The following is a 22,661-nucleotide window of genomic DNA, read 5'->3' as shown; positions in this document are numbered from 1 at the left end:
GGACCTGTGGGAGATTGCTCAGGAAGGTGAGTACTAACTCTAACCGTAGCCCAGGCCTTCACAGTAGCTCTGGACCTGTGGGAGATTGCTCAGGAAGGTGAGTACTAACTCTAACCGTAGCCTAGGCCTTCACAGTAGCTCTGGACCTGCGGGAGATTGCTCAGGAAGGTGAGTACTAACTCTAACCGTAGCCTAGGCCTTCACAGTAGCTCTGGACCTGTGGGAGATTGCTCAGGAAGGTGAGTACTAACTCTAACCGTAGCCTAGGCCTTCACAGTAGCTCTGGACCTGTGGGAGATTGCTCAGGAAGGTGAGGATTAGGGTGAATGTCAGCAAAACATTTTTACTGTCCGTTCTCGAACGTTTTTTCTCCAACGTTTTGTCTCCAACGTTTTGTCTCCAACATTTTGTCTCCAACATTTTGTCTCCAACATTTTGTCTCCAACGTTTTGTCTCCAACATTTTGTCTCCAACATTTTGTCTCCAACGTTTTGTCTCCAACATTTTGTCTCCAACATTTTGTCTCCAACATTTTGTCTCCAACATTTTGTCTCCAACATTTTGTCTCCAACATTTTGCAACGTTTTGTCTCCAACGTTTTGTCTCCAACGTTTTGTCTCCAACGTTTTGTCTCCAACGTTCTCCAACGTTTTTCCGCTGGACTACATGTTCCTGGGGTCTGACACTTTTCCTCTCCTCTCTGTCCTCAGATAAAAGTCAGAAGGCCAGGAGGACATGCTGCTCGTGTTCTGTCAGTGATGGACAGACAGAGACTACAAACACACACAGCGTCTCAGGTAGGTCAACTTCATTTGTAGTACTCTTCCTGTAATGATCTTGACATCTATTGGTCTATAAATCTTTGCACGCTTGTTAAGGTACACCCACTAGGGCTGGGCAATATAGCCTAAACGTACTGCAGGGCTTCAGACCTTCGCCAGACAGCCACAAGTAGTTATTTCACTTCCTCCACTCTCCTCCTCACCCTCAGGGACCTAGCCTGATCAGTGCTGAATGTTTTGGGTCTATTCTCCCTCTCTCTCTCTCTCTCTCTCTCTCTCTCTCTCTCTCTCTCTCTCTCTCTCTCTCTCTCTCTCTCTCTCCCTCCTTCTCTCTCTCTCTCTGTCTCTCTGTCTCTCTCTCTCTCTCTCTCTCTATCTCTCTCTCTATCTCTCTCTCTCTCTCTCTCTCTCTCTCTCCTTCTCTCTCTCTCGCTCTCTCTCTCTCTCGCTCTCTCCTTATCTCTCTCTCCCTCTCTCTCTCCTTCTCTCTCTCTCTCTCTCTCTCTCTCTCTCTCTCTCTCTCTCTCTCCCCCCTTCCCTCTCTCTGTCCCCCTCTCTCTCTCTGTCTCAGACTCAGAGAAGCAGCAGCCCCTGATGAAGGAGGAGAAACAGAGACGGCCATTTTTCTCCATGTCATTCAGCTCTCCTTCACCCAGCAACAAACCCACCAGGAAACGACCAATCAAACACGGCTCCTGGGTAAGTCATGTCCTTGGGTTCCAGGCCCTTGATTGGTCTAGCCAGTCATCATTATCACGCCTGATATAACGTAAACAATATGTATTCTCCATGGACAAGCTGGGACTGTTAAAGGCTATTGCTAATGATAACAGGTGAACCCCATTAGACATGGTATTACCGCCACTATAGTTGAGATGGATGACCTCCAGTATAGTTGAGGTGGATGACCTCCAGTATAGTTGAGATGGATGACCTCCAGTATAGTTGTCCTCCAGTATAGTTGTCCTCCAGTATAGTTGAGATGGATGACCTCCAGTATAGTTGAGGTGGATGACCTCCAGTATTATTGAGGTGGATGATCTCCAGTATAGTGTAGGTGGATGTCCTCCAGTATAGTTGAGATGGATGACCTCCAGTATAGTTGATGTGGATGACCTCCAGTATAGTTGAGGTGGATGACCTCCAGTATAGTTGACCTCCAGTATAGTTGAGGTGGATGACCTCCAGTATAGTTGAGAGATGGATGACCTCCAGTATAGTTGACCTCCAGTATAGTTGAGGTGGATGACCTCCAGTATAGTTGACCTCCAGTATAGTTGAGATGGATGACCTCCAGTATAGTTGATCTCCAGTATAATTGAGATGGATGACCTCCAGTATAGTTGAGATGGATGACCTCCAGTATAGTTGACCTCTTGTATAATTGAGGTGGATGACCTCCAGTATAGTTGAGATGGATGACCTCCAGTATAATTGAGATGGAGACCTCCAGTATAGTTGAGATGGATGACCTCCAGTATAATTGAGATGGATGACCTCCAGTATAGTTTAGGTGGATGGCCTCCAGTATAGTTGAGATGGATGACCTCCAGTATAGGTGACCTCCAGTATAGTAGAGATGGATGACCTCCAGTATAGTTGAGATGGATGACCTCCAGTATAGTTGTCCTCCAGTATAGTTGTCCTCCAGTATAGTTGAGATGGATGACCTCCAGTATAGTTGAGGTGGATGACCTCCAGTATTATTGAGGTGGATGATCTCCAGTATAGTGTAGGTGGATGTCCTCCAGTATAGTTGAGATGGATGACCTCCAGTATAGTTGATGTGGATGACCTCCAGTATAGTTGAGGTGGATGACCTCCAGTATAGTTGACCTCCAGTATAGTTGAGGTGGATGACCTCCAGTATAGTTGAGAGATGGATGACCTCCAGTATAGTTGACCTCCAGTATAGTTGAGGTGGATGACCTCCAGTATAGTTGACCTCCAGTATAGTTGAGATGGATGACCTCCAGTATAGTTGATCTCCAGTATAATTGAGATGGATGACCTCCAGTATAGTTGAGATGGATGACCTCCAGTATAGTTGACCTCCAGTATAATTGAGGTGGATGACCTCCAGTATAGTTGAGATGGATGACCTCCAGTATAATTGAGATGGAGACCTCCAGTATAGTTGAGATGGATGACCTCCAGTATAATTGAGATGGATGACCTCCAGTATAGTTTAGGTGGATGGCCTCCAGTATAGTTGAGATGGATGACCTCCAGTATAGGTGACCTCCAGTATAGTAGAGATGGATGACCTCCAGTATAGTTGACCTCCAGTATAATTGAGATGGATGACCTCCAGTATAGTTGAGGTGGATGACCTCCAGTATAGTTGAGATGGATGACCTCCAGTATAGTTGTCCTCCAGTATAGTTGAGGTGGATGACCTCCAGTATAGTTGAGAGATGGATGACCTCCAGTATAGTTGACCTCCAGTATAGTTGAGGTGGATGACCTCCAGTATAGTTGAGAGATGGATGACCTCCAGTATAGTTGACCTCCAGTATAGTTGAGGTGGATGACCTCCAGTATAGTTGACCTCCAGTATAGTTGAGATGGATTTACTCCAGTATAGTTGACCTGCAGTATAGTTGAGATGGATGACCTCCAGTATAGTTGAGGAGGATGACCTCCAGTATAGTTGACCTCCAGTATAGTTGATCTCCAGTATAATTGAGATGAATGACCTCCAGTATAGTTGAGATGGATGACCTCCAGTATAGTTGACCTCTAGTATAATTGAGATGGATGACCTCCAGTATAGTTGAGATGGATGACCTCCAGTATAGTTGACCTCCAGTATAATTGAGGTGGATGACCTCCAGTATAGTTGAGATGGATGACCTCCAGTATAATTGAGATGGATGACCTCCAGTAAAGTTTAGGTGTATGACCTCCAGTATAGTTGAGGTGGATGACCTCCAGTATAGTTGAGAGATGGATGACCTCCAGTATAGTTGACCTCCAGTATAGTTGAGGTGGATGACCTCCAGTATAGTTGACCTCCAGTATAGTTGAGATGGATTTACTCCAGTATAGTTGACCTCCAGTATAGTTGAGATGGATGACCTCCAGTATAGTTGAGGAGGATGACCTCCAGTATAGTTGACCTCCAGTATAGTTGATCTCCAGTATAATTGAGATGAATGAGCTCCAGTATAGTTGAGATGGATGACCTCCAGTATAGTTGACCTCTAGTATAATTGAGATGGATGACCTCCAGTATAGTTGAGATGGATGACCTCCAGTATAGTTGACCTCCAGTATAATTGAGGTGGATGACCTCCAGTATAGTTGAAATGGATGACCTCCAGTATAATTGAGATGGATGACCTCCAGTAAAGTTTAGGTGTATGACCTCCAGTATAGTTGAGATGGATGACCTCCAGTATAGGTGACCTCCAGTATAATTGAGATGGATGACCTCCAGTTTAGTTGAGGTGGATGAACTCCAGTATAGTTGAGATGGATGACCTCCAGTATAGTTGTCCTCCAGTATAGTTGAGGTGGATGACCTCCAGTATAGTTGACCTCCAGTATAGTTGAGATGGATGACCTCCAGTATAGTTGACCTCCAGTATAGTTGAGATGGATGACCTCCAGTATAGTTGAGATGGATGACCTCCAGTATAGTTGTCCTCCAGTATAGTTGACCTCCAGTATAGTTGAGATGGATGAACGCCAGTATAGTTGAGATGGATGACCTCCAGTATAGTTGAGATGGATGACCTCCAGTATTATTGAGGTGGATGACCTCCAGTATTATTGAGGTGGATGATCTCCAGTATAGTTGAGATGGATGACCTCCAGTATAATTGAGATGGATGACCTCCAGTATAGTTTAGGTGGATGGCCTCCAGTATAGTTGAGATGGATGACCTCCAGTATAGGTGACCTCCAGTATAGTAGAGATGGATGACCTCCAGTATAGTTGACCTCCAGTATAGTTGAGATCGATGCTCTCCAGTATAGTTGAGGTGGATGACCTCCAGTATAGTTGAGATGGATGACCTCCAGTATAGTTGACCTCCAGTATAATTGAGATGGATGACCTCCAGTATAGTTGAGGTGGATGACCTCCAGTATAGTTGGGATGGAAGACCTCCAGTATAGGTGTCCTCCAGTATAGTTGAGGTGGATGACCTCCAGTATAGTTGACCTCCAGTATAGTTGAGATGGATGACCTCCAGTATAGTTGAGATGGATGACCTCCAGTATAGTTCACCTCCAGTATAGTTGAGGTGGATGACCTCCAGTATAGTTGAGATGGATGACCTCCAGTATAGTTGTCCTCCAGTATAGTTGACCTCCAGTATAGTTGAGATGGATGACCTCCAGTATAGTTGAGATGGATGACCTCCAGTATTATTGAGGTGGTAGACCTCCAGTATTATTGAGGTGGAAGATCTCCAGTATAGTTGACCTCCAGTATTGTTGATCTCCAGTATAGTTGAGGTGGATGACCTCCAGTATAGTTGAGCTCCAGTATTGTTGATCTCCAGTATAATTGAGGTGGATGACCTCCAGTATAGTTGACCTCCAGTATTGTTGATCTCCAGTATAATTGAGGTGGATGACCTCCAGTATAGTTGAGGTGGATGACCTCCAGTATAGTTGAGGTGGATGACCTCCAGTATAGTTGAGGTGGATGATCTCCAGTATACTTGAGATGGATGACCTCCAGTATAGTTGAGATGGATTTACTCCAGTATAGTTGACCTCCAGTATAGTTGAGATGGATGACCTCCAGTATAGTTGAGGAGGATGACCTCCAGTATAGTTGACCTCCAGTATAGTTGATCTCCAGTATAATTGAGATGAATGACCTCCAGTATAGTTGAGATGGATGACCTCCAGTATAGTTGACCTCTAGTATAATTGAGATGGATGACCTCCAGTATAGTTGAGGTGGATGACCTCCAGTATAGTTGAGATGGATGACCTCCAGTATAGTTGTCCTCCAGTATAGTTGAGGTGGATGACCTCCAGTATAGTTGAGAGATGGATGACCTCCAGTATAGTTGACCTCCAGTATAGTTGAGGTGGATGACCTCCAGTATAGTTGAGAGATGGATGACCTCCAGTATAGTTGACCTCCAGTATAGTTGAGGTGGATGACCTCCAGTATAGTTGACCTCCAGTATAGTTGAGATGGATTTACTCCAGTATAGTTGACCTCCAGTATAGTTGAGATGGATGACCTCCAGTATAGTTGAGGAGGATGATCTCCAGTATAGTTGACCTCCAGTATAGTTGATCTCCAGTATAATTGAGATGAATGAGCTCCAGTATAGTTGAGATGGATGACCTCCAGTATAGTTGACCTCTAGTATAATTGAGATGGATGACCTCCAGTATAGTTGAGATGGATGACCTCCAGTATAGTTGACCTCCAGTACAATTGAGGTGGATGACCTCCAGTATAGTTGAGATGGATGACCTCCAGTATAATTGAGATGGATGACCTCCAGTAAAGTTTAGGTGTATGACCTCCAGTATAGTTGTGATGGATGACCTCCAGTATAGGTGACCTCCAGTATAGTTGAGATCGATGACCTCCAGTATAGTTGAGGTGGATGACCTCCAGTATAGTTGAGATGGATGACCTCCAGTATAGTTGACCTCCAGTATAATTGAGATGGATGACCTCCAGTTTAGTTGAGGTGGATGAACTCCAGTATAGTTGAGATGGATGACCTCCAGTATAGTTGTCCTCCAGTATAGTTGAGGTGGATGACCTCCAGTATAGTTGTCCTCCAGTATAGTTGAGGTGGATGACATCCAGTATAGTTGAGGTGGATGACCTCCAGTATAGTTGACCTCCAGTATAGTTGAGATGGATGACCTCCAGTATAGTTGACCTCCAGTATAGTTGAGATGGATGACCTCCAGTATAGTTGAGATGGATGACCTCCAGTATAGTTGTCCTCCAGTATAGTTGACCTCCAGTATAGTTGAGATGGATGAACGCCAGTATAGTTGAGATGGATGACCTCCAGTATAGTTGAGATGGATGACCTCCAGTATTATTGAGGTGGATGACCTCCAGTATTATTGAGGTGGATGATCTCCAGTATAGTTGAGATGGATGACCTCCAGTATAATTGAGATGGATGACCTCCAGTATAGTTTAGGTGGATGGCCTCCAGTATAGTTGAGATGGATGACCTCCAGTATAGGTGACCTCCAGTATAGTAGAGATGGATGACCTCCAGTATAGTTGACCTCCAGTATAGTTGAGATCGATGACCTCCAGTATAGTTGAGGTGGATGACCTCCAGTATAGTTGAGATGGATGACCTCCAGTATAGTTGACCTCCAGTATAATTGAGATGGATGACCTCCAGTATAGTTGAGGTGGATGACCTCCAGTATAGTTGAGATGGAAGACCTCCAGTATAGGTGTCCTCCAGTATAGTTGAGGTGGATGACCTCCAGTATAGTTGACCTCCAGTATAGTTGAGATGGATGACCTCCAGTATAGTTGAGATGGATGACCTCCAGTATAGTTCACCTCCAGTATAGTTGAGGTGGATGACCTCCAGTATAGTTGAGATGGATGACCTCCAGTATAGTTGTCCTCCAGTATAGTTGACCTCCAGTATAGTTGAGATGGATGACCTCCAGTATAGTTGAGATGGATGACCTCCAGTATTATTGAGGTGGATGACCTCCAGTATTATTGAGGTGGATGATCTCCAGTATAGTTGACCTCCAGTATTGTTGATCTCCAGTATAGTTGAGGTGGATGACCTCCAGTATAGTTGAGCTCCAGTATTGTTGATCTCCAGTATAATTGAGGTGGATGACCTCCAGTATAGTTGACCTCCAGTATTGTTGATCTCCAGTATAATTGAGGTGGATGACCTCCAGTATAGTTGAGGTGGATGATCTCCAGTATAGTTGACCTCCAGTATAGTTGATCTCCAGTATAATTGAGATGAATGAGCTCCAGTATAGTTGAGATGGATGACCTCCAGTATAGTTGACCTCTAGTATAATTGAGATGGATGACCTCCAGTATAGTTGAGATGGATGACCTCCAGTATAGTTGACCTCCAGTACAATTGAGGTGGATGACCTCCAGTATAGTTGAGATGGATGACCTCCAGTATAATTGAGATGGATGACCTCCAGTAAAGTTTAGGTGTATGACCTCCAGTATAGTTGTGATGGATGACCTCCAGTATAGGTGACCTCCAGTATAGTTGAGATCGATGACCTCCAGTATAGTTGAGGTGGATGACCTCCAGTATAGTTGAGATGGATGACCTCCAGTATAGTTGACCTCCAGTATAATTGAGATGGATGACCTCCAGTTTAGTTGAGGTGGATGAACTCCAGTATAGTTGAGATGGATGACCTCCAGTATAGTTGTCCTCCAGTATAGTTGAGGTGGATGACCTCCAGTATAGTTGTCCTCCAGTATAGTTGAGGTGGATGACATCCAGTATAGTTGAGGTGGATGACCTCCAGTATAGTTGACCTCCAGTATAGTTGAGATGGATGACCTCCAGTATAGTTGACCTCCAGTATAGTTGAGATGGATGACCTCCAGTATAGTTGAGATGGATGACCTCCAGTATAGTTGTCCTCCAGTATAGTTGACCTCCAGTATAGTTGAGATGGATGAACGCCAGTATAGTTGAGATGGATGACCTCCAGTATAGTTGAGATGGATGACCTCCAGTATTATTGAGGTGGATGACCTCCAGTATTATTGAGGTGGATGATCTCCAGTATAGTTGAGATGGATGACCTCCAGTATAATTGAGATGGATGACCTCCAGTATAGTTTAGGTGGATGGCCTCCAGTATAGTTGAGATGGATGACCTCCAGTATAGGTGACCTCCAGTATAGTAGAGATGGATGACCTCCAGTATAGTTGACCTCCAGTATAGTTGAGATCGATGACCTCCAGTATAGTTGAGGTGGATGACCTCCAGTATAGTTGAGATGGATGACCTCCAGTATAGTTGACCTCCAGTATAATTGAGATGGATGACCTCCAGTATAGTTGAGGTGGATGACCTCCAGTATAGTTGAGATGGAAGACCTCCAGTATAGGTGTCCTCCAGTATAGTTGAGGTGGATGACCTCCAGTATAGTTGACCTCCAGTATAGTTGAGATGGATGACCTCCAGTATAGTTGAGATGGATGACCTCCAGTATAGTTCACCTCCAGTATAGTTGAGGTGGATGACCTCCAGTATAGTTGAGATGGATGACCTCCAGTATAGTTGTCCTCCAGTATAGTTGACCTCCAGTATAGTTGAGATGGATGACCTCCAGTATAGTTGAGATGGATGACCTCCAGTATTATTGAGGTGGATGACCTCCAGTATTATTGAGGTGGATGATCTCCAGTATAGTTGACCTCCAGTATTGTTGATCTCCAGTATAGTTGAGGTGGATGACCTCCAGTATAGTTGAGCTCCAGTATTGTTGATCTCCAGTATAATTGAGGTGGATGACCTCCAGTATAGTTGACCTCCAGTATTGTTGATCTCCAGTATAATTGAGGTGGATGACCTCCAGTATAGTTGAGGTGGATGACCTCCAGTATAGTTGAGGTGGATGACCTCCAGTATAGTTGAGGTGGATGACCTCCAGTATAGTTGAGGTGGATGATCTCCAGTATACTTGAGATGGATGACCTCCAGTATAGTTGAGATGGATGACCTCCAGTATTATTGAGGTGGATGGCCTCCAGTATAGTTGAGATGGGTGACCTCCGGTATAGTTGAGATGGATGACCTCCAGTATAGTTGACCTCCGGTATAGTTGAGATGGATGACCTCTAATGCTATAGGCTTTAAATTATTGTTGAAACTGCTGAGCAATCCTCTTTCTTCTTACATGCTGTAGTGCAATGGGTCTTTAAAAAAAACATTCTTATACCATAACATTGTTAAGAGGTCGCCCGATTTGACCTTTTCACGTGTCACAAATCCTAAACATTGCGTTATGATATTCTACCCTGTGATGTGTATATTCTCCTTCAGGGGTAGGCAACCCCTGTTCCTGGAGGTCATTCACCTGTAAGGTGTATATTCTACCCCTGTTCCTGGAGGTCATCCACCTGTAAGGTGTATATTCTACCTGGAGGTCATTCACCTGTAAGGTGTATATTCTACCTGGAGGTCATTCACCTGTAAGGTGTATATTCTACCCCTGTTCCTGGAGGTCATCCACCTGTAAGGTGTATATTCTACCTGGAGGTCATTCACCTGTAAGGTGTATATTCTACCTGGAGGTCATTTACCTGTAAGGTGTATATTCTACCTGGAGGTCATTCACCTGTAAGGTGTATATTCTACCCCTGTTCCTGGAGGTCAGCCACCTGTAAGGTGTATATTCTACCTGGAGGTCATTCACCTGTAAGGTGTATATTCTACCTGGAGGTCATTCACCTGTAAGGTGTATATTCTACCTGGAGGTCATTCACCTGTAAGGTGTATATTCTACCTGGAGGTCATTCACCTGTAAGGTGTATATTCTACCTGGAGGTCATTCACCTGTAAGGTGTATATTCTACCCCTGTTCCTGGAGGTCATCCACCTGTAAGGTGTATATTCTACCTGGAGGTCATTTACCTGTAAGGTGTATATTCTACCTGGAGGTCATTCACCTGTAAGGTGTATATTCTACCCCTGTTCCTGGAGGTCAGCCACCTGTAAGGTGTATATTCTACCTGGAGGTCATTCACCTGTAAGGTGTATATTCTACCTGGAGGTCATTCACCTGTAAGGTGTATATTCTACCTGGAGGTCATTCACCTGTAAGGTGTATATTCTACCTGGAGGTCATTCACCTGTAAGGTGTATATTCTACCCCTGTTCCTGGAGGTCAGCCACCTGTAAGGTGTATATTCTACCTGGAGGTCATTCACCTGTAAGGGGTATATTCTACCTGGAGGTCATTCACCTGTAAGGTGTATATTCTACCTGGAGGTCATTCACCTGTAAGGTGTATATTCTACCTGGAGGTCAGCCACCTGTAAGGTGTATATTTTACCTGGAGGTCATTCACCTGTAAAGTGTATATTCTACCCCTGTTCCTGGAGGTCGTTCACCTGTAAGGTGTATATTCTACCTGGAGGTCATTCACCTGTAAGGTGTATATTCTACCTGGAGGTCATTCACCTGTAAGGTGTGTATTCTACCCCTGTTCCTGGAGTGCTGCAGGTAAATTGTAAAGTCAAGTACAGATTTTTAAAAACAACTACTTAAGTAGTACTTTAAAGTCTTTTTACTTCAGTACTTTACACCCCTGCCTACCCCTTGATTCTAATTGGTCCAAACATGTATCACGTCTGGCCATGTTTGGGAGTCTTGGCCGGTGTAGGCCATCATTGTCAATAAGAATGAGTTTTTTGAACTGTCTTGCCTAGTTAAATAAAGGTTTAAAAAAAAAACACACAAAAAAACACAAGAGTAGTTAACATTATGCAGCTGTGTTGGCATATACTCACCACTAGATGGCATCGTTTCCCTGTGAATGCTACCATAGACCAAGTCGGCTCTTATTGGTTAAATACTCCATCACCTCATCTGATAGGTGTCTTATTTTTTCTCTACTGATTGGGATCTTGGTAAACCCATAAAAAAGATGCACAATTTGTCAGTGCCACAAACCAGTAAAATAATATTGACAAACAAATATTGATGTTAAATATTGATATTGAAAACTGTCTGAGCTGAGTATACTGCTATGCAACTCTTGCTAATTTACCTAATCAAGAAAGCATCACTTCAGGATTTAATTGAAGTTATATTGAAGGTAATGACAAATTGTTGCTGATACACTGAGGAGGTGTATGCAATAGATACTGGTTCTTGAGTTTGTAGTTATATTGCCTGCGCATTGATGCATACTGCAGTACAGTCTCATCGAGTTGTCTTGGTACTGTTTCTATTCCTGGTACTGTTTCTATTCCTGGTACTGTTTCTATTCCTTGTACTGTTTCTATTCCTGCTACTGTTTCTATTCCTGGTACTGTTTCTATTCCTTGTACTGTTTCTATTCCTTGTACTGTTTCTAATATAGGTACTGTTTCTATTCCTGGTTCTGTTTCTATTCCTGGTACTGTTTCTATTCCTGCTACTGTTTCTATTCATGGTACTGTTTCTATTCCTTGTACTGTTTCTAATATAGGTACTGTTTCTATTCCTGGTTCTGTTTCTATTCCTGGTACTGTTTCTATTCCTGGTACTGTTTCTATTCCTGGTACTGTTTCTAATATAGGTACTGTTTCTATTCCTGGTACTGTTTCTAATATAGGTACTGTTTCTATTCCTGGTTCTGTTTCTATTCCTGGTACTGTTTCTATTCCTGGTACTGTTTCTAATATAGGTACTGTTTCTATTCCTGGTTCTGTTTCTATTCCTGGTACTGTTTCTATTCCTGGTACTGTTTCTATTCCTGGTACTGTTTCTAATATAGGTACTGTTTCTATTCCTGGTACTGTTTCTAATATAGGTACTGTTTCTATTCCTGGTTCTGGTTCTATTCAAGGTACTGTTTCTATTCAAGGTACTGTTTCTATTCCTGGTACTGTTTTTATTCCTGGTACTGTTTCTATTCCTGGTACTGTTTCTAATATAGGTACTGTTTCTATTCCTGGTACTGTTTCTATTCCTGGTACTGTTTCTATTCCTGGTTCTGTTTCTATTCCTGTTACTGTTTCTATTCCTGGTACTGTTTCTAATATAGGTACTGTTTCTATTCCTGGTTCTGTTTCTATTCCTGGTACTGTTTCTATTCCTGGTACTGTTTCTATTCCTGGTACTGTTTCTAATATAGGTACTGTTTCTATTCCTGGTACTGTTTCTAATATAGGTACTGTTTCTATTCCTGGTTCTGTTTCTATTCCTGGTACTGTTTCTATTCCTGGTACTGTTTCTATTCCTGGTACTGTTTCTAATATAGGTACTGTTTCTATTCCTGGTTCTGTTTCTATTCAAGGTACTGTTTCTATTCAAGGTACTGTTTCTATTCCTGGTACTGTTTTTATTCCTGGTACTGTTTCTATTCCTGGTACTGTTTCTAATATAGGTACTGTTTCTATTCCTGGTACTGTTTCTATTCCTGGTACTGTTTCTATTCCTGGTACTGTTTCTAATATAGGTACTGTTTCTATTCCTGGTACTGTTTCTATTCCTGGTACTGTTTCTATTCCTGGTTCTGTTTCTATTCAAGGTACTGTTTCTATTCAAGGTACTGTTTCTATTCCTGGTACTGTTTTTATTCCTGGTACTGTTTCTATTCCTGGTACTGTTTCTAATATAGGTACTGTTTCTATTCCTGGTACTGTTTCTATTCCTGGTACTGTTTCTATTCCTGGTACTGTTTCTAATATAGGTACTGTTTCTATTCCTGGTACTGTTTCTATTCCTGGTACTGTTTCTATTCCTGGTTCTGTTTCTATTCAAGGTACTGTTTCTATTCAAGGTACTGTTTCTATTCCTGGTACTGTTTTTATTCCTGGTACTGTTTCTATTCCTGGTACTGTTTCTAATATAGGTACTGTTTCTATTCCTGGTACTGTTTCTATTCCTGGTACTGTTTCTATTCCTGGTACTGTTTCTAATATAGGTACTGTTTCTATTCCTGGTTCTGTTTCTATTCCTGGTACTGTTTCTATTCCTGGTACTGTTTCTATTCCTGGTACTGTTTCTAATATAGGTACTGTTTCTATTCCTGGTTCTGTTTCTATTCCTGGTTCTGTTTCTATTCCTGGTACTGTTTCTATTCCTGGTACTGTTTCTAATATAGGTACTGTTTCTATTCCTGGTTCTGTTTCTATTCAAGGTACTGTTTCTATTCAAGGTACTGTTTCTATTCCTGGTACTGTTTTTATTCCTGGTACTGTTTCTATTCCTGGTACTGTTTCTAATATAGGTACTGTTTCTATTCCTGGTTCTGTTTCTATTCCTGGTACTGTTTCTATTCCTGGTACTGTTTCTATTCCTGGTACTGTTTCTAATATAGGTACTGTTTCTATTCCTGGTACTGTTTCTAATATAGGTACTGTTTCTATTCCTGGTTCTGTTTCTATTCCTGGTACTGTTTCTATTCCTGGTACTGTTTCTATTCCTGGTACTGTTTCTAATATAGGTACTGTTTCTATTCCTGGTTCTGTTTCTATTCAAGGTACTGTTTCTATTCAAGGTACTGTTTCTATTCCTGGTACTGTTTTTATTCCTGGTACTGTTTCTATTCCTGGTACTGTTTCTAATATAGGTACTGTTTCTATTCCTGGTACTGTTTCTATTCCTGGTACTGTTTCTATTCCTGGTACTGTTTCTAATATAGGTACTGTTTCTATTCCTGGTTCTGTTTCTATTCCTGGTACTGTTTCTATTCCTGGTACTGTTTCTATTCCTGGTACTGTTTCTAATATAGGTACTGTTTCTATTCCTGGTTCTGTTTCTATTCCTGGTTCTGTTTCTATTCCTGGTACTGTTTCTATTCCTGGTACTGTTTCTAATATAGGTACTGTTTCTATTCCTGGTACTGTTTCTAATATAGGTACTGTTTCTATTCCTGGTTCTGTTTCTATTCCTGGTACTGTTTCTATTCCTGGTACTGTTTCTATTCCTGGTACTGTTTCTAATATAGGTACTGTTTATATTCCTGGTTCTGTTTCTATTCAAGGTACTGTTTCTATTCCTGGTTCTGTTTCTATTCCTGTTACTGTTTCTATTCCTGGTACTGTTTCTATTCCTGGTACTGTTTCTAATATAGGTACTGTTTCTATTCCTGGTACTGTTTCTATTCCTGGTACTGTTTCTATTCCTGGTTCTGTTTCTATTCCTGTTACTGTTTCTATTCCTGGTACTGTTTTTATTCCTGGTACTGTTTCTATTCACAGGATGTGGAGGATGGCCTCGATGATGCATTCTCAAGGTAATATTTACATGATGTTTTACATTATATTGTATCTAAAGTACTGTATATCTAATTTCTATACTCAAGGTCACATCGATCCGCTAAGATAATTAGAAATCTATAATTAATGATATCAGTAATCTGTTCAACAGCAAATAGTCTTTGAGAAATGAATACATTCCCAAATGTATCAGTACTTCGATAAAGGTAGTTTAATTTCACCCTTTCGATCGGGCTTCAGATCCAACCATTCTACCTCAACAGCATTGTGAAACTAACGACATAAATCCTTTATCTGACCAAGGCAAACTAACTGCGGCCATCTTCATTGAGTTATCAAAAGCATTTTGATTTAGTTCGTCATTCTGTCTTCGTAGGAAAACGTCGATACAGTGGTTTCGCTAACAGATTCCTAAACCGGTTCCATAACAGATTCCTAACCGGTTCCATAACAGATTCCTAAACCGGTTCCATAACAGATTCCTAAACCGGTTCCATAACAGATTCCTAAACCGGTTCCATAACAGATTCCTAAACCGGTTCCATAACAGATTCCTAAACCGGTTCCATAACAGATTCCTAAACCGGTTCCATAACAGATTCCTAAACCGGTTCCATAACAGATTCCTAAACCGGTTCCATAACAGATTCCTAAACCGGTTCCATAACAGATTCCTAAACCGGTTTCCATAACAGATTCCTAAACCGGTTCCATAACAGATTCCTAAACCGGTTCCATAACAGATTCCTAAACCGGTTCCATAACAGAATCCTAAACCGGTTCCATAACAGAATCCTAAACCGGTTCCATAACAGATTCCTAAACCGGTTCCATAACAGAATCCTAAACTGGTTCCATAACAGATTCCAAAAACCGGTTCCATGTATTTTAGCAATAGAAAACAACGTGTTTGCATAGAATGACAGAAAACACAACTTCTTGGACTTTAATAGAGGTGTACCTCAAGGCTCAGTATTACCCCCCCTTTCTTTCTCTGTATTCATAAATCATTTGCCTCTAATTTGTCAGGATACACCTGTTCACTTATACACTGATGCAACAGTGCTTTTGTACATCAGGTAAAAAATATTGTGCAGATACAAGCAACTCTCCGCTATGATTTTAGCACTTTTACAAAATGGTTTCTAGCAAATAATTTGGTTTTAAATCGATCCTATAGTCCTATACCCTGCTGTTTGGTACACGGCAAAAAATAAACTCCGCCGATGGTCATTTCTAAATTCATGCAGGTACAATGCTTTAAACCATTGTTTTATCTCGGTCTGAGGACGGATTCTTAATTCTCTTTTGGAAGGCATGTTGATTCAGCTCAACATTTGTTGTTGTTTTGACATTTACTGTTTCTTACATTTTTGGGACACTCTTGAAAACCATATGGTGACTCTCAAGTGATTTCATCCTGCAAAAATGTCAAATAAATAATATCCACAAATAGTTTAATAAAGTGTCCTTTATAGTCCCGTACCCCTTCAAACACTCAACCTCCGGCTGTGTACCCCCTCTAGCACCAGGGTCATCTGTACCCCCTCTAGCACCAGGGTCATCTGTACCCCCTCTAGCACCAGGGTCATCTGTACCCCCTCTAGCACCAGGGTCAGCTGTACCCCCTCTAGCACCAGGGTCAGCTGTACCCCCTCTAGCACCAGGGTCATCTGTACCCGCTCTAGCACCAGGGTCAGCTGTACCCCCTCTAGCACCAGGGTCAGCTGTACCCCCTCTAGCACCAGGGTCAGCTGTACCCCCTCTAGCACCACAGAAGGGTGTGAATAACTCACCACAGGTTAATGAGAAGGGTGTGAATAACTCACCACGGGTTAATGAGAAGGGTGTGAATAACTCACCACTGGTTAATGAGAAGGGTGTGAATAACTCACCACAGGTTAATGAGAAGGGTGTGAATAACTCACCACAGGTTAATGAGAAGGGTGTGAATAACTCACCACAGGTTAATGAGAAGGGTGTGAATAACTCACCACTGGTTAATGAGAAGGGTGTGAATAACTCACCACAGGTTAATGAGAAGGGTGTGAATAACTCACCACAGGTTAATGAGAAGGGTGTGAATAACTCACCACAGGTTAATGAGAAGGGTGTGAATAACTCACCACAGGTTAATGAGAAGGGTGTGAATAACTCACCACAGGTTAATGAGAAGGGTGTGAATAACTCACCACAGGTTAATGAGAAGGGTGTGAATAACTCACCACAGGTTAATGAGAAGGGTGTGAATAACTCACCACAGGTTAATGAGAAGGGTGTGAATAACTCACCACAGGTTAATGAGAAGGGTGTGAATAACTCACCACAGGTTAATGAGAAGGGTGTGAATAACTCACCACAGGTTATTGAGAAGGGTGTGAATAACTCACCACAGGTTAATGAGAAGGGTGTGAATAACTCACCACAGGTTAATGAGAAGGGTGTGAATAACTCACCACAGGTTAATGAGAAGGGTGTGAATAACTCACCACAGGTTAATGAGAAGGGTGTGAATAACTCACCACAGGTTAATGAGAAGGGTGTGAATAACTCACCACAGGTTAATGAGAAGGGTGTGAATAACTCACCACAGGTTAATGAGAAGGGTGTGAATAACTCACCACAGGTTAATGAGAAGGGTGTGAATAACTCACCACAGGTTAATGAGAAGGGTGTGAATAACTCACCACAGGTTAATGAGAAGGGTGTGAATAACTCACCACAGGTTAATGAGAAGGGTGTGAATAACTCACCACAGGTTAATGAGAAGGGTGTGAATAACTCACCACAGGTTAATGAGAAGGGTGTGAATAACTCACCACAGGTTAATGAGAAGGGTGTGAATAACTCACCACAGGTTAATGAGAAGGGTGTGAATAACTCACCACAGGTTAATGAGAAGGGTGTGAATAACTCACCACAGGTTAATGAGAAGGGTGTGAATAACTCACCACAGGTTAATGAGAAGGGTGTGAATAACTCACCACAGGTTAATGAGAAGGGTGTGAATAACTCACCACAGGTTAATGAGAAGGGTGTGAATAACTCACCACAGGTTAATGAGAAGGGTGTGAATAACTCACCACAGGTTATTGAGAAGGGTGTGAATAACTCACCACAGGTTAATGAGAAGGGTGTGAATAACTCACCACAGGTTAATGAGAAGGGTGTGAATAACTCACCACAGGTTAATGAGAAGGGTGTGAATAACACCACAGGTTAATGAGAAGGGTGTGAATAACTCACCACAGGTTAATGAGAAGGGTGTGAATAACTCACCACAGGTTAATGAGAAGGGTGTGAATAACTCAACACAGGTTAATGAGAAGGGTGTGAATAACTCACCACAGGTTAATGAGAAGGGTGTGAATAACTCACCACAGGTTAATGAGAAGGGTGTGAATAACTCACCACAGGTTAATGAGAAGGGTGTGAATAACTCACCACAGGTTAATGAGAAGGGTGTGAATAACTCACCACAGGTTAATGAGAAGGGTGTGAATATCTCACCACAGGTTAATGAGAAGGGTGTGAATAACTCACCACAGGTTAATGAGAAGGGTGTGAATAACTCACCACAGGTTAATGAGAAGGGTGTGAATAACTCAACACAGGTTAATGAGAAGGGTGTGAATAACTCACCACAGGTTAATGAGAAGGGTGTGAATAACTCACCACAGGTTAATGAGAAGGGTGTGAATAACTCACCACAGGTTAATGAGAAGGGTGTGAATAACTCACCACAGGTTAATGAGAAGGGTGTGAATAACTCACCACAGGTTAATGAGAAGGGTGTGAATAACTCACCACAGGTTAATGAGAAGGGTGTGAATGACTCACCACTGGTTAATGAGAAGGGTGTGAATGACTCACCACAGGTTAATGAGAAGGGTGTGAATAACTCACCACAGGTTAATGAGAAGGGTGTGAATAACTCACCACAGGTTAATGAGAAGGGTGTGAATAACTCACCACAGGTTAATGAGAAGGGTGTGAATGACTCACCACTGGTTAATGAGAAGGGTGTGAATGACTCACCACAGGTTAATGAGAAGGGTGTGCTTGAAAGGATGCACATAACTCTGTAATGTTGGGTTGTATTGGAGAGAGTCTCAGTCTTAAATCATTTTCCACACACAGTCTGTGCCTGTATTTAGTTGTCATGCTAGTGAGGGCCGAAAATCCACTATCACATAGATGTGGTTGAAAAGGGCATCAGTGTGATTTGGCAAGGCAGGATACTCTGCCCAATCCAGAAATCTGGCTTCTGATTAAATTACATTTTCACATCATTGTGCAACGAAAACATCCTCTGCAAAAAAAAAGTCAAAATGAATTACAGATTTCTTAAGTTGGATCTTAGATTAATTCTGTTTGAGGAAGTGAAATAGGATTCCCGAATCTACAGCGTCTCATGAGGGACGATAATCACTAAACGTACACGGAATCGGTCAGGATACACACCTCCAAGACTGAAATCTTTTTTTTTCTTTTTCGAATGAGCAACAGAAAAACACTCGGCTCTTTAAAACCTTTCTTTAAATAAGCTTTGTTGTACTAGTAAAGGTCTAATACACTGCATTTTAAAGCAGTCAGCAATGATATAATGAATTCAGAGCTAGGGAAATTATACTGAGGCTGAATATATGCAGGTGGCAGCCAATGATCCTCTCAGCAGACCGGACAATTTTTTTTTTAACCTTTATTTAACCAGGCAAGTCAGTTAAGAACACATTCTTATTTTCAATGACGGCCTGGGAACAGTGGGTTAACTGCCTGTTCAGGGGCAGAACGACAGATTTGTACCTTGTCAGCTCGGGGGTTTGAACTCGCAACCTTCCGGTTACTAGTCCAATGCTCTAACCACTAGGCTACGCTGCCGCTGCTAGGCTACGCTGCCGCCCCACAATCGCCCCACAATCAGCTGACTGGACAATCAGCTGACTGGACAATCAGCTGACTGGACAATCAGCTGACCGGACAATCAGCTGACCAGACAATCAGTTGACCAGACAATCAGTTGACCAGACAATCAGCTGACCGGACAATCAGCTGACCGGACAATCAGCTGACCGGACAATCAGCTGACCGGACAATCAGCTGACCAGACAATCAGTTGACCAGACAATCAGTTGACCAGACAATCAGCTGACCAGACAATCAGCAGACCAGACAATGCCCTCAGGCCTGGAGGGAAGCTAAAGTCATTCCGCTACCCAGGAATAGTAAAGCCCCCATTACTGGCTCAAATAGCCGACCAATCAGTCTGTTACCAAGCCTTAGTAAAGTATTGGAAGAAATGGTGTTTGACCAGATGCTATTTTACGTGAAGAAAATGTACAACAAACGTTCAGCTTATAGGGAAGGACATTCAACAAGCACAGCACTTACACAAATGACTGATGATTGGCTGAGAGAAATTAATGATGAAATGATTGTGGGGGCTGTCTTGTTAGACTTCAGCGTGGCTTTTGACATTATCGATCACAGTCTGCTGCTACTATAAATATTTAACTTTCATGAAATCACAAGTGTAATACATCAAAATAAATCTTAACTTCTTGTTAATCCAGCCGCCGTGTCAGATTTCAAAAAGGCTTTACGACGAAAGCAAACCATGCGATTATCTGAGGACAGCGCTCAGCACACAAAACATTACATACAGTTACCAGCCAAGTAGATTAGATTAGTCACGAAAGTCAGAAATAGCAATAAAATTAATCACTTACATTTGATGATCTTCGTATGGTTGCACTCACGAGACTCCCAGTTACACAATAAATGTTTGTTTTGTTCGATAAAGTCCCTCTTTATATCCAAAAACCTCAATTTTGTTGGCGCATTTTGTTCAGTAATCCAATGGCTCAATTGCGGTCACAACAGGCAGATGAAAATTCCTAATAGTATGCGTAAAGTTTGTAGAAACATGTCAAACGATGTTTATAATTAATCCTCAGGTTGTTTTTAGCCTAAATAATCAATAATATTTCAACCGGACAATAATGTCTTCAATATAAAAGAAAAACAAGAAAGGTGTGCTCTCGGTCGCATGCAGGAAACAGCTCTGGGGACATCCCAGGGTCCACTCACTCAATGTGGTCATTCTCCCTCATTTTTCAGAATAAAAGCCTGAAACAATGTCTAAAGACTGTTCACAACTAGTGGAAGCCATAGGGACGGAATCTGGGTCCTATCCCTTTAAATGATGGATAGGCTTTCATTGGGAAAACAGCCATTTCAAAATAATGGCACTTCCTGGGTGGATTTTCCTCAGGTTTTCGCATGCCATTTCAGTTCTGTTATATTCACAGACATTATTTTAACAGTTTTAGAAACTTTGGAGTGTTTTCTATCCAAATCTACTAATTATATGCATATCCTAGCTTCTGAGCCTGAGTAGCAGGCAGTTTACTTTGGGCCAGAGGTGAAAATAGTGAGGTTAACAAAGAGCTGTAGTTAGTTTCAGAGTGGGTGGCAAGGAATAAGTTAGTCCTAAATATTTCCAAAACTAAAAACATTGTATTTGGGACAAATCATTCACTAAACCCTAAACCTCAACTATATTTCGTAATGAATAATGTGGAAATTGAGCAAATTGAGGTGACTAAACTGCTTGGAGTAACCCTGGATTGTAAACTGTCAGGGTCAAAACATATTGATTCAACAGTAGCTAAGATGGGGAGTCTGTCCATAATAAAATGCTGCTCTGCCTTCTTAACAGCACTATCAACAAGGCAGGTCCTACAGGCCCTAATTTCTACCTTCTTAACAGCACTATCAACAAGGCAGGTCCTACAGGCCCTAGTTTCTACCTTCTTAACAACACTATCAACAAGACAGGTCCTACAGACCCTAGTTTCTACCTTCTTAACAACACTATCAACAAGGCAGGTCCTACAGGCCCTAGTTTTGTCACACCTGGACTACTGTTCAGTCGTGTGGTCAGGTGCCACAAAGAGGAACTTAGGAAAATTGCAATTGGCTCAGAACAGGGCAGCACGGCTGGCCCTTAAAAGAACTAACATTAATGATATGCATGTCAATATATCCTGGCTCAAAGTGGAAGAGAGATAGACTTCATCACTACTTGTTTTTGTTAGAAGTGTTGACAAGCTGAATGAACCGATGCGTATCCCACAAGACATGCCACCAGAGGTCTCTTCACAGTCCCCAAGTCCAGAACAGTCTATGGGAGGCGCACAGTACTACATAGAGCCATGACTACATGGAACTCTATTCCACAGTACTACATAGAGCCATGACTACATGGAACTCTATTCCACAGTACTACATAGAGCCATGACTACATGGAACTCTATTCCACAGTACTACATAGAGCCATGACTACATGGAACTCTATTCCACAGTACTACATAGAGCCATGACTACATGGAACTCTATTCCACAGTACTACATAGAGCCATGACTACATGGAACTCTATTCCACAGTACTACATAGAGCCATGACTACATGGAACTCTATTCCACAGTACTACATAGAGCCATGACTACATGGAACTCTATTCCACAGTACTACATAGAGCCATGACTACATGGAACTCTATTCCACAGTACTACATAGAGCCAGGACTACATGGAACTCTATTCCACAGTACTACATAGAGCCAGGACTACATGGAACTCTATTCCACAGTACTACATAGAGACATGACTACATGGAACTCTATTCCACAGTACTACATAGAGCCAGGACTACATGGAACTCTATTCCACATCAGGTAACTAATGCAGCAGTAGAATCAGATTTAAAAACAGGTAAAAATACACCTTATGGAACAACAGGGACTGTGAAGAGACACACAGGTACAGACACATACATTGTGATATTGTTGTTCGGTGGTATTGAACCTTTTCTATTGTAGAGACGTGGTAGTGTAATACTGTTATGTGATGTACTGTTCTAGCTTTAGTTTTCTATGTAATGTGAGTGTTTTAATGTGTTTGGACCCCA

The 22,661-nt window shown here is 42.1% G+C and overlaps 1 protein-coding gene across 1 annotated transcript in view; it reads left to right on the top strand.

Moving 5' to 3' along the window:
• Positions 1 to 22,661, top strand: part of LOC109881472 (low density lipoprotein receptor adapter protein 1) — a 93,068-nt gene that overhangs the window by 59,545 nt on the left and 10,862 nt on the right. Inside the window, exons 6-8 of the mRNA XM_031836749.1 lie at positions 711 to 797; positions 1,354 to 1,481; positions 14,672 to 14,706. Of these exons, the coding sequence (XP_031692609.1) occupies positions 711 to 797; positions 1,354 to 1,481; positions 14,672 to 14,706 (250 nt within the window). The remainder of the gene's footprint in view (positions 1 to 710; positions 798 to 1,353; positions 1,482 to 14,671; positions 14,707 to 22,661) is intronic.

The sequence above is a fragment of the Oncorhynchus kisutch genome, linkage group LG12 (assembly GCF_002021735.2).
Source record: "Oncorhynchus kisutch isolate 150728-3 linkage group LG12, Okis_V2, whole genome shotgun sequence".
Classification (NCBI taxonomy): domain Eukaryota; kingdom Metazoa; phylum Chordata; class Actinopteri; order Salmoniformes; family Salmonidae; genus Oncorhynchus; species Oncorhynchus kisutch.
Note: the sequence above shows the minus strand (reverse complement) of the source record. Positions and strands in the feature narration are given on the sequence as shown.